At 29.1% G+C, this 11,844-nt stretch overlaps 1 protein-coding gene across 3 annotated transcripts; it reads right to left on the bottom strand.

Annotated features, from left to right (window-relative positions):
• Positions 1–267: 267 nt before the first annotated feature.
• On the bottom strand, positions 268–4,206 carry LOC140840151 (sugar transporter ERD6-like 7). Of its 3 annotated transcripts, none has more exons than XM_073207300.1 (19): positions 4,061–4,206; positions 3,615–3,851; positions 3,469–3,531; positions 3,212–3,301; positions 3,066–3,125; positions 2,880–2,945; positions 2,729–2,794; positions 2,580–2,655; positions 2,441–2,505; positions 2,267–2,359; positions 2,107–2,187; positions 1,865–1,949; positions 1,735–1,778; positions 1,571–1,633; positions 1,411–1,470; positions 1,266–1,319; positions 1,103–1,162; positions 894–1,008; positions 268–626 (listed from the first exon to the last, which is right to left on the bottom strand). In XM_073207300.1, the coding sequence occupies exons 2-19, from the start codon at positions 3,810–3,812 to the stop codon at positions 508–510; spliced, it is 1,458 nt and encodes a 485-aa protein (XP_073063401.1). In that variant the 5' UTR covers positions 3,813–3,851; positions 4,061–4,206; the 3' UTR covers positions 268–507. The 3 variants fall into 3 exon arrangements, with proteins under 3 accessions (XP_073063401.1, XP_073063402.1, XP_073063404.1); XM_073207301.1 differs by having other exon boundaries at positions 3,966–4,066; XM_073207303.1 differs by lacking the exon at positions 4,061–4,206 and adding an exon at positions 3,998–4,019.
• Positions 4,207–11,844: the final 7,638 nt, after the last annotated feature.

Raw genomic sequence — 11,844 nt, 5'->3', positions numbered from 1 at the left:
TAAACTCATGAAATCTTCGCACTGCATTAAACTATTTTACGGATTATATTATTTATTAAAATTTTCAGTCACATGACAAATTTCAAATTATATTTTTAATATTTGGTAAAATATTTAATACCTTAAATTATATAATATATAAAAAATTTAAAGTAAATAAATATATAATCTGTTATGTTTTTTGAAAACATGAGATTCAAACCGACAAAAATTAATTGGTCAAAATAAATAAATGCACCAAATAAAATAAATGAATAAACAACATACTGACTTTCACAAATTCAATAATCCAAATTTAACCTTAAATTTTACACACAATGCTTATGTAATTAATACAAACAATAAATAATTTTTGGGCAAAGGAATAAAATCATATTACAATGAAAAAACTTTGCCGTTTTATTTTCGCTTGTAGATTAGATATAGAATACTCACTCTACAGTTGTACAGTGGATTCAATGAATCATCCTTGAGTTTTGAAAACAAACAATCTGTTGGAAGAGATTCTCATGAAGAATTAATTGCTGCCTGAATCTGTTCCAAAGTTCTGCCTTTGGTTTCAGGGACAACCTTAATCACAAAGATAATGGCAAGCGCGTTGATTGCAGCATACAGCGTGAAAGTTCCTGCAAATAATATAAGGGATATGGTCAAGCTAATTATTGAAAAAAGTGTAGTTACTGAAATTTAATCCATTAATATCATAATCGAGTAGCTTGATTAGAGTGAAAATAACATTCAAGCTCGAATTGAGATTTGACCGAGTCGCTAAAAAATCTACTCATGAGAGACTCAACCCCCTTGCATCCCTCTAAGGAGTTAAACTGATAATCATATAGCTATGCTACGGTTGCAAACTTTATGGTTAACTTCATTAGAAAGTAATTGCTTACCGTAGGAGCTCCAGCTCATGAGAAAATTAAAAGTGAAAGAACAAACCCATGCACCAAACCAGTTCACTAGTGTTGCAAGGCTTCCAGCAACTCCTTTAATGTTTATTGGGAAAATCTGTAGTAGTCATAATTCTTAGTCTGATCTGTAGATAAATGTCATCACACTACATACATTCACACAGAGCAAGTAGGTAAAGTTGTTTTCATACCTCAGACATCACCACCCATGGAACTGCTCCCATCCCCACCGAAAATGCCCCTATGTATACCTAATCGGCAGAATATAGACTCTCAGATAATGAGCTGTTTACATTTATGTATTTGTCTTCTACGTAGGTAGATAGTATATCATATGAAAATTTAAGAACTTACCAATATGCCGGTTACTGCCAGAGCTGGAGCTGCATCAAGTGCAAGTCCATGCTCCTGGTCCAGAGTACGAGTCATTTTAATCAGATTGTTTTTAATGGAAATGAAAAGAAAACGATTAAAAGGTACAAAAGATGAATATTAATACCTTCAGAAAGAATGAACTCCCAGTCAGCAGACACCCTAGTACCAGTCCTGTCCCAGAAATCTGCAGGGAAAAAAGCGCATCTTGCTTACGTTTTAAGTATTGCGAAGTGTAATCATAGTGTTATGTCTCTGGTAGCAGCTATTGTTGTATAAATGGTTACCACAATAAGTGGTTTTCTTCCTGCTCTGTCGATTAAAATGGCACCAAGTGCAGTGATTATGACCTGACAGAAGATTTCGTATGCATTTGAACAAAATCCACATAATTAGTTTCTTAACGAAGTAGCTTTGCATCTCCAAGAACTAGCAGCGCGGATCTAGATACCTGAAGAATGGCATAGGTTATAGTTCCCACGTTGGCCGGGAACCCTGTGATATTACACATGATAGTGAGGTTTAACCTTTAAGCTGGTCCGCCGGGTTTGTAAAAATGCTTCCACAACGCAAGAACTTACCTGAGGACTCAAAGATACTGCTGGTATAGAAACAGATTCCATTGATTCCACCAAATTGTTGACAGACCATTAGTCCCACTCCTATCTGTGTGACAATATATAGCTTATACTCGTTTGTTAAGCGTTAAAAATACCAACCTATAAACTATTTTTTTTGGAGAGAAACTTTGACGGCTATAAATACAGAACTTAATGCAAAGTAAGGTCACCCGAGTACTAAAATAAGAGAAGAAGCATTTTACCGTGACTGAACGCAGATACCGTTTTTGAAACAAATCGAGCAGTTTAGCTTTAGGAAGCTTCTGCAATGTGTCTATGTAGTCCTGGCAAGAAAATACACTTAGCTTACTTAATTCTTTGAGAAGTTAATATTCATGCTACAAGTTTTAAATGTGAATGTACTTGAATTTCAGCTGCCTCCTCAGATATGTCAGCATTCTTGCCTCGAAGTCTTCGTAATGAAGCTTCAAACTCCTTTTGATTTCCTAGTTTTGCCTACTAACTTTAACTAGTAAGTTTCTAAAAATATTTCTACATTAAAATGGATGACAATTATTCGTGCATTGTGTTTCTTACCAGCCATCTCGGGGACTCCGGGATGATAAAGAGCCCAAAAAGCAGAACAGCACAAGGGATTATCCCTGCAGGATGAGATATTAATAGCTGATAATTTTGGTTTCTTGTTGCCATACCAAGATTTTGTTTCATAACAAACCTGTTAAAGCTAGCGCCCTCCAAGTAAGTATCGTCCCAATGATGAAAGATACAGACACTCCAGCACAAATCATGAGCTACAAAGTTATCTGGCTTTTCAATATTGACAATAATTTTTCTGTTGAAAATGGATTAAATTTCTGTATCTACCTGGTTTAATGTTGTCAACGCTCCTCGTAACTCTTTAGGTGCTATTTCAGCTATGAATACGGGTACCTTGGACCAAAATGGAAAACCATTGAACAAATATCTCTACTAGAACCATATAAGTACAGTTTTGTATCAAAGGACATCGATATACCACATAAGAAAAGACTCCCATTCCATATCCAGTTGCAAATCTTCCAATGTCCAGTAGTATAACTCCCTGTGCAATTTGGTTTAATTTAAGGCTCGTTAGTAGAAGACACTGTAAAAGAGTCGCTCCACAAATACGCTAAAACATCTCCTCTGAATCTTCTCTTGATGGTAATACAGTCAAGTATACCTGAGCAAAGTAAATGGAAAGCCACCCTGCTGTACAGAATCCGCTTGATAACATCATCGTCTGCCACAATGTCACAAGCAAAAACTCGGATCAACATGAATCAGTTGGGTGTTCTGCTAATGTTTTATACATTTCACCAAACTTACCCTTTTGCGACCTATGTAATCTGCTATCTTACCGCTAGTGATTGCACCGATCATTGCTCCAAAAGTCAGTATGGACCCAAATAATGAGTACTGCAAAGAGACAAAACCGGCTTAAAAATCAAAATTTGAAGCATTTGCATTGATCATAAGTAGTAGAGAACTCCGGTATCCAATTATCCATCCCTACGAACAATTTAGAGAATATTGAACAGGAAATAAATTCAATGAGATTGGATTCTCTGTATTTCTAAACCAACCTCTACTAAGGATAAGTTTACATCTTCTCTGATGGCAAACTGTGTAGGCGATGAATACCCTGCCTGGAAAGCAGAAAACATTTGGATCAAACAAAATCAAAACGAGATTCTTAGATAATAAGGTATCCAGAGAACTCTTTACATACGCACGATCCGAATGCAAATGAGCCGCAAATAGCAACAAAAGTGGTGAGATAAACCATGAATCTGTCTTCCCCAATGCTTCCTTTCGTGGGCTGCTCTCCATCACCATTGTTAAATCTCTTCTCTTGTGAAATAAGTGGAACCCTTATCTCTTCCTGCGCTAAGTTTTCGCCGTTCTGTATTTCTTGATCATCGGCCATCTCTACCTGCTGTTATTTCACTTCCCAAAGTTGATGAATCTAGCATAAGATGGAAAAGCTGGTCAAATTACGATATGCAAACATATGCATGAAAATTCTAGGAAAAGATGCCGAATCAAGAAATTGTTGTTTTAAGAAATGAATCAGCCTGACAATATATGCGTGTAGAAGCTAAAAATTTTCGCTTTCTGACTCAAATTTTCTTTCTTTCTGGATGCAGTTTACTGGATTTCATTGTATAATCTTACCTATTTTCAAAGAATTTGGTTTCTCATCAAGATGGGAATGAGACGAACTTAAATTTGTGGTCCTCTTTCCAAATAATTAATTTTGAAGAAGTTTGTTCCGTTTCAACTACTTCCAAGTGTACAAACCACTAAATAATGAATGTGCAAGAACAAGAAGCCAAAACTATCTTTGAAAGCTCCTCATTACAAGAAAAAGGTCCTGTCTATGTTACATGTGTTACACCCATACCATTTAATATAAAATGTTAATATAATCAATTTCAATATGTTTCATATTTTTATTTTAAACTAGAAAAATGCACGTGCGTTGCACGTAAAAACCTAAACTACTGAAAATATATGTACGAAATTTTGATAATATTTATTTGAATTAAAACATGGCTAATAATATTTCTCAACTGAAACAAACCAAGCCATATAAAATAAAAAAATAATGACCATAGACGGTATATGAATCAGAGAAATTATCTTATCCACTCGACACACTTTCCAATATGCTTCTTGGTTGATTTTGATAACTCAACAACTCTTTGTCGTAGTTTGTTATAATATGCATATAACTATTTTGGTATGCTCAGCAAGTATCTGATCGTCTTTAACATATTTTATGTTATTTACAATCTTTATCCGGGATCTGACATGCTCATAATTTGCTTCTTTATCACGACATTTTTTCGGTTTTCTACATTGTTTCTATCTGATAATCTTATTTTTCCGAATATTTTTTTGTTGTTAAATGATTTTTCAGTTTTTGAAAATCATCAACTATAACTCCTAAGAAAAAATGCTTTTACTCGTGATAAGTTTTCACTTATGACTAAAAGTATGTATAACATATATATTTTTCAACAACATAACCAATGAATAGTGTTGCACCTTCTTCAAATATTGTGATATTTGTGATATCATTTTTATATATTTAGTATCGATATTACAACATATAGCTATAAGGTTAACAAATTTTTAACAACTATTTTTCAATCACCGTGAGAAAAATACTTGAAATCTCTTCAAATGGCTATATCCTAGAATTGTGTTCTCATTTAATTTGACGTAATTCAAGAAAGTCATCTTGATCGTCATTTTTTGGAAGCATTGAAATAATGATTGCGTGCATCATGTCATGAGGATGATATAGTTTCAATATCATTTGTTGCGTTTAGAACATGATATTATATTATTCATTGAAACAAAACAAATTTTCTTATATCGAGTTTATATTTTGTTCTATAATATTTTATATCTTGTGGAACGATATACAAAATTAATTATTGTATTTTAAAAATATTGAGAAGAGATACGAATAATGTAATTAAGATATGCATATGAGATATCATTCAAATATATGTCAAAGTATTTGTCTTATTCAATATCTCATCTAATAATATAACCACTTAGATTTCATGAGCATTTTATGATAGTCAAAATTAATTTGATGAAATATTGTAGAATTTTATTTGAATTTCAATATTTGGCTAAGTGAATTTATTTGACGAGGAGTTTTCTATGCTACCATCATATATGTTATGGATTAGCTGGTTAGACACTTTGACTAAAAAAGAGACAAAAACAATCTCGTAGTCACCTCGAAATATATCGAGATAATATTGGAGGAAATAAAGTGAAACTGAGTTAATGTCTCAATAAAATGCACAGAATTGATCTATTATATTGTGTCAATAAAGTTTTAGAATTGTTCTCATACCATTATAAATAGAATGAGAATTATGCACAATTTGTTTTTCATGTATTTCTTTTTCTGAATGAAGAATTTTTTCTTTTTGAAAAACTATTTATTGAAAAATATTAACATTGTATATGACATACATATGTCGCACAACCATGAAGTAGCAACATAATCATTACATAACAGTTAACGTACACATACAATTCTTAAATTTCTTCTTCATTGTGCTTCGTTGAAATTTAAATCTGAATCATTCTTGATCTTAACATTTTGCTTTAAATATGATTTAATATATATATGTATATGTTTCATGTTACTTAGCCTAATTTCAAATATCTATAAAAAAAAATGTGCTTGAATTATATCATACATAAATTAGGACATAATATGTAGGACCGAGCACTTGCCGTTTTACCAAAAGCTATAGCTAGTAGTAATGGTGCAAATCAAATCTTTTAAACCTCACATCTGCTCAAACACCACGGTTCGGCCGCTTTACTAAGCAGGGACAATTATTGCACCCAACAATCTTCCTCCCAAGAATTGAATTCCTTGCAATTAATGAGAATCGAACCCGTGATCTTGGCTCTGATACCAATTGTCGGACCGAGCGCTTGCCGCTTTACCAAAAGCTATAGCTAGTAGTAATGGTGCAACTCAAATCTTTTAAACCGCATAGTAGCTCAAGCACCATGGTTCGACCACTATGGTGCAACATGTCTCTTTTTTTTCATCCACTATGTTTGTCTTAACTTTTTTGTTCGAAATTCGACGCATTTCGTAGACTATATGTATGAAAAACCAAGAAATTATATAATTCACATAAATCATTTATTATTCTCTTCGTACAACAGAAGACCCAGAATATGTGGCTTTGATTGGTATACTCTCATACTTATTTTTATATAAACTAACCAATTGCCGCCAACAATACTAAACAAAACGTATAAAAAAATCATAACGCAAAGAACCTCGATAAGAAAAAAAAATGATAAGTCAAAGTTTAAAAATAATTTATTTAGTACAATAACAAAGAAATTGAAGTATATACCAGCAATAAAAAGCATAAATCACTCTCCAATTAAATATTAACTCATATTATTCACAATTTGTATAAATTTTCCAATATTTTTTTCAAATAAAGAGAAGACGCCTTATTAATGTCATCGTTTTATAGATATCCATTCCAATTCTTTAAAAAAAACACAAATGAAAAATGGTGACTTGAAATCATAATAAAACCATTTAGAAAAGCAGCCGTAAAAATATAATACAAAGTCACACAATTTTTCTTAAACCATAGAAAAATATTATACTATTGACAAAATATATCTAGCAACAACAAAACATGCGTTAACTTGTGATATAATTAAAATTTAGAATAATGCATAATCATTGAATTAGAACAAAATCGCATTCCAAAAATCTATTGGATATTATATATTTTAATAATTTATCCATATTTGTCGTTCATCAGAGGACTCTTAGACCGACCAAATTTTATAGTTCACCTATTATTTTCATAATAAATAATATTACAAAAATAATATAAGCAAGAACATAAAAACTCAAATTAAAATGCCTTCTATCAATCTAAGTTAAAAAAATTGATTAGAGAATATAATAATATCGTAAAAAAATTAAATATTGATTTATAAAAATTGATTAGACAGAAGTTTGGAAATATATTTGTCCCAATAAATAAAAAATATTATCTCTTGATATTCTGATACATAAGGTAAAAACGAAGAAATATTTCAATTTTTTTAGTATTTTGTAAGTCACTTCAAACTAAGTAATCTAAGCAAACAGAAAACATGCATTATGTGTTTAAAAATTTAAAAAATATCTCAACAATAAAAAATTGAAAAATAAACATTTTTATTGGATATTTGATTTTGTTTCTCTTTTCTTTGTGCAAACAAACAAATCACATAAACAATTCAAACACAATTACATGATCAATACAAATGACATGTAACAATCAAACATGTAACGCTAGGGTAAAAAAACTCCTCTCATTGCAAGAACACAAAATAATCAAATGGTTATTTAGTAATATTTATTTAGCAGCATTTATAAAAAATTGACTAAATAACTTAAAAACAGTGTTTAAAATCACTTACAGACAAACATTTCTCTCAATCACATATCTCTATTGACACATAAAGAGTTTGAAAATATTTTTATTTTAAACGACAAAAAGAAATTTTGTATGACATTAATATTTATTAATAATTTATTTTTATTCAGTCCGGCTCATCTCCCTTTGTCTTCCTATTATTATTTGACGGCAATATATAAATTTAACTAATAAAAATTAAATTTAAAATTAAATTAAAATAATAATTAGTTTGATTGAGTTAAATACACTATTAATGATCTTATTAAACTAAGATAAAAAATGACTTAAATAACACTAACATGACAAATTGTAAAACAAAAAAATAATATAATAGTAAGCTCACAAATGAAAGTCAATATTTAATAGATTAATTAATAGATAATATATTATTTAGTAATATGTATTTAGAATCATATATTGAAAATTGATTAAATAACTTAAATGTTTGCAATGAAATCACTTACATACAAACATTTTCTCTCAATCACATATTTTTGTTGATATATAAGTAATCTATATATATATCTACCTTCTAAATAGGAAAAAAATGTTTTATATGACGTTAATATTTATTAATAATTTAATTTTATTCAATCGCACTCATCTCTATTTGTTTTCCCATCATTACCTTAATGTTCGTAATATTAACAATTTATTCAAATTTACAACATTATCATAGTGATTTTCTGTGAATTTGATGTCAATGTAAATATTAAAGTAAATAATTTTAAATTTAAAAATAAAAAATATTAATGATCATTATTAAATTAATAGATGAAAAACACAAAAAAAAAATAAATATGTATTTATGATAGTGCTTTTATGTGAATTTGATGTCAATGTAAATATTAAAGTAATTAATTTTAAATTTAAAAATAAAAATATATTAATGATTATTATTAAATGAATAGATGAAAAACAAACAAAAAATAAACATGTATTTATGATAGTGATTTTCTGTGAATTTGATGTCAACGTAAATATCAAAGTAATTAATTTTAAATTTAAAAATAAAAATGTATTAATGAAATGATTATTTTTAAAAGAATATATGGAAAAAAAACATTTATTAATGATTATTATTAAATGAAGGTAAGAATATTTATGTAAATTATTATTATTATTAAATGAAGATAAGGATATTTATGTAAATTCACAATTCACATTCATATATATAGATTTGCATATATATATAGATATAGATCAAACCTCGACATATAAATTTATAATTTCTTATTTTATGTTTTGTTAAATATAAATTTTTTTTGTATTATTTGTAAAAACTAAGATTATGAAAAATATAAGTAATACATAAATTGTAAAAATAATTTCGAAACCTATAAATTTTTTTGTATTTTTTGTAAAAAACTAAGATTATGAAAAATATAATTAATACATAAATTGTAAAAATAAGTTCGAAACCTCTATTAGCATAATATTTTGTATTATTTATTTTAATAAAAGAATGTATAACACTATTAGTATTATTTGTAAGGTATTTTCACAAAACCAATTCATTATTATTTGTAGTCATGCCATGAAAGTGAGTGAAAGAGTAATAAATAATAATTAGTCAATGGATTAATAATAATTGATTAATAATAATTAACTAATTACATAAAAGGAAGACAAAGTGTCATTGGAGTACAACTTTAATGAGGATAATAGAGGAAATTCACAATTCAATTGGTATATTTATATATATATATATATTATAGATATTAATACATAAATTGTAAAAATAAGTTCGAAACCTCTATTAGCATAATATTTTGTATTATTTATTTTAATAAAAGAATGTATAACACTATTAGTATTATTTGTAAGGTATTTTCACAAAACCAATTCATTATTATTTGTAGTCATGCCATGAAAGTGAGTGAAAGAGTAATAAATAATAATTAGTCAATGGATTAATAATAATTGATTAATAATAATTAACTAATTACATAAAAGGAAGACAAAGTGTCATTGGAGTACAACTTTAATGAGGATAATAGAGGAAATTCACAATTCAATTGGTATATTTATATAGATTATAGATTCAGACTAACTCAAAAAAATGTTTCTGTATTTTTTGGACCCATATGTGTTTTTCGGATGAAATTGAGTACAAAACATTGAAAATCTGAAACAAATATATGATAATTTTAAACAACATATGTTAAATCTGATACTAATATATGATTTTTGAGTACATAAAATTATATGCCAAAATTTGATGTTAATGACATGTCTTTTTCGGATGAAAATTCAATACAATACATTGAAAATATGGTATTAATATATGATATTTGAGTACCAAATCTGACAATAATATACGATTTTTGAGTACTCAAAAATGTATAACAAATTTTGGAATTAATTACATATTTTTTCAGATGAAAATTGATACAAAGCATTAAATATTTGATATTGATATATGATATTTTAGTATAAACTCTTTTATATCATATACTAATATATATGATATTTGAGGACATAAACAAGTGTACTAAGCATTTATATTAATACATTAGTTTCAATTTTATACTCAAAATTTTATCTTTTGTACCAGATCTAAATCTTTGTTCTACAATATCATATATATGTTCTAGATTTTCAATATTTGGTAGCTAATTTCTTCGAAAGAATAATCGTGGACCTAAAGAGCACAAAAATATTTTTGTGTGAATCAAGAACTACAAAAAGTTTCGATCAGTTAGAAATTAAACACTCATTTAACTAAATCATCGATAATTAAAAGCAAACCACCGTTGATCTTTTGATCCAAATAAAATAGAGAGAAAGTACAATTGCAATGTAAGTAAAGTACATTATAGGTGGGCCCAATTTCAAAATTTTCAAATGGGTGCATGATCGAAGAGTTAGTTTCAAAAAATCTAATATAATTGTTCTCTTCGACTCTTTGTATATACCAAGATTCCTTTGTTTTTTTTTAAAAAAATAGTACAGACCAAGATTCGCATGTAAGCAAGCTGGCAATCTCATGCAACAGATCAGCAATAGTCACCATTTTTAAATGAAACTTGTTTGAAATTTTGAGCATACATTTTCAAAAACAACTACAATTTCTTATGTCTGAATTACACGCATCCTCTCTCGTTTATGTCTAAAATCCATCTATTGTAACTCAAACACACAGAATGATAGAATGTGAACTCAATGCCTACGTATACTCTGTCTGAAAACTTTGTCTGGATTTCGTTAAACAAAATATCACCCGAGAATTAACTCGTTACATATGCACGATCAGAATGCAAAGGAACCGCAAGCTGCGGCATAAATGGTGACATAAACCATGAATCTATCCTCCCTAATGCTTCCTGATCAATCCCAAGATGCAAACATAAGCATGAGAACTTGAGGAAAAGATGCCAAATCAAGAAATAATCGTCCAAGTAAATTTTAATATTTAAATAACGTGAATCATTTCTCTATTTTAAATTTTAAGAATTCAAATTAACACACATAAAAATTTATATGTAGACTCAGGCAAGACCTGAGTGTTGTACCCTGCTGATCGCCATCAACATATTACCTATAGTATTTATGGTGAGTTCACTTGTTAATTTTTCTCTTTTTTAGCGAATGGCCAAGAAGGCAGACATTTTGTCTATCAAAGGAAAATAAAAGGGAGGGGGGGGCAAATTATATATTGCATGAAAAAAGTAGTTCATTCTGTACGCGGACCACTGTAGGCAAGCCTAGTCGATCAAGACTAATTACAAGGGTTCCTGTGATGACACGAGAGGAGGATTCTCTCATGTACCTTTGCTTCGAATCTCGTCAGCGGTTGATTCTTGTTCGTTCTAGTTCTGAGTTGAATTTTAAAAATGTATTTGATCAATCGTTTTGTGTGCAAGTATCCATATGTATTTGTTGGTCTTATTTAGAACATGAGGTTTCCAGGATGTCCTTTGTACAGACCAAGATTCTTACGTAAGAAACTGGTACCAGATCAGCAGGTCT

Source organism: Primulina eburnea, chromosome 8 (assembly GCF_022965805.1).
Source record: "Primulina eburnea isolate SZY01 chromosome 8, ASM2296580v1, whole genome shotgun sequence".
Taxonomy (NCBI): Eukaryota; Viridiplantae; Streptophyta; class Magnoliopsida; order Lamiales; family Gesneriaceae; genus Primulina; species Primulina eburnea.
Note: the sequence above shows the minus strand (reverse complement) of the source record. Positions and strands in the feature narration are given on the sequence as shown.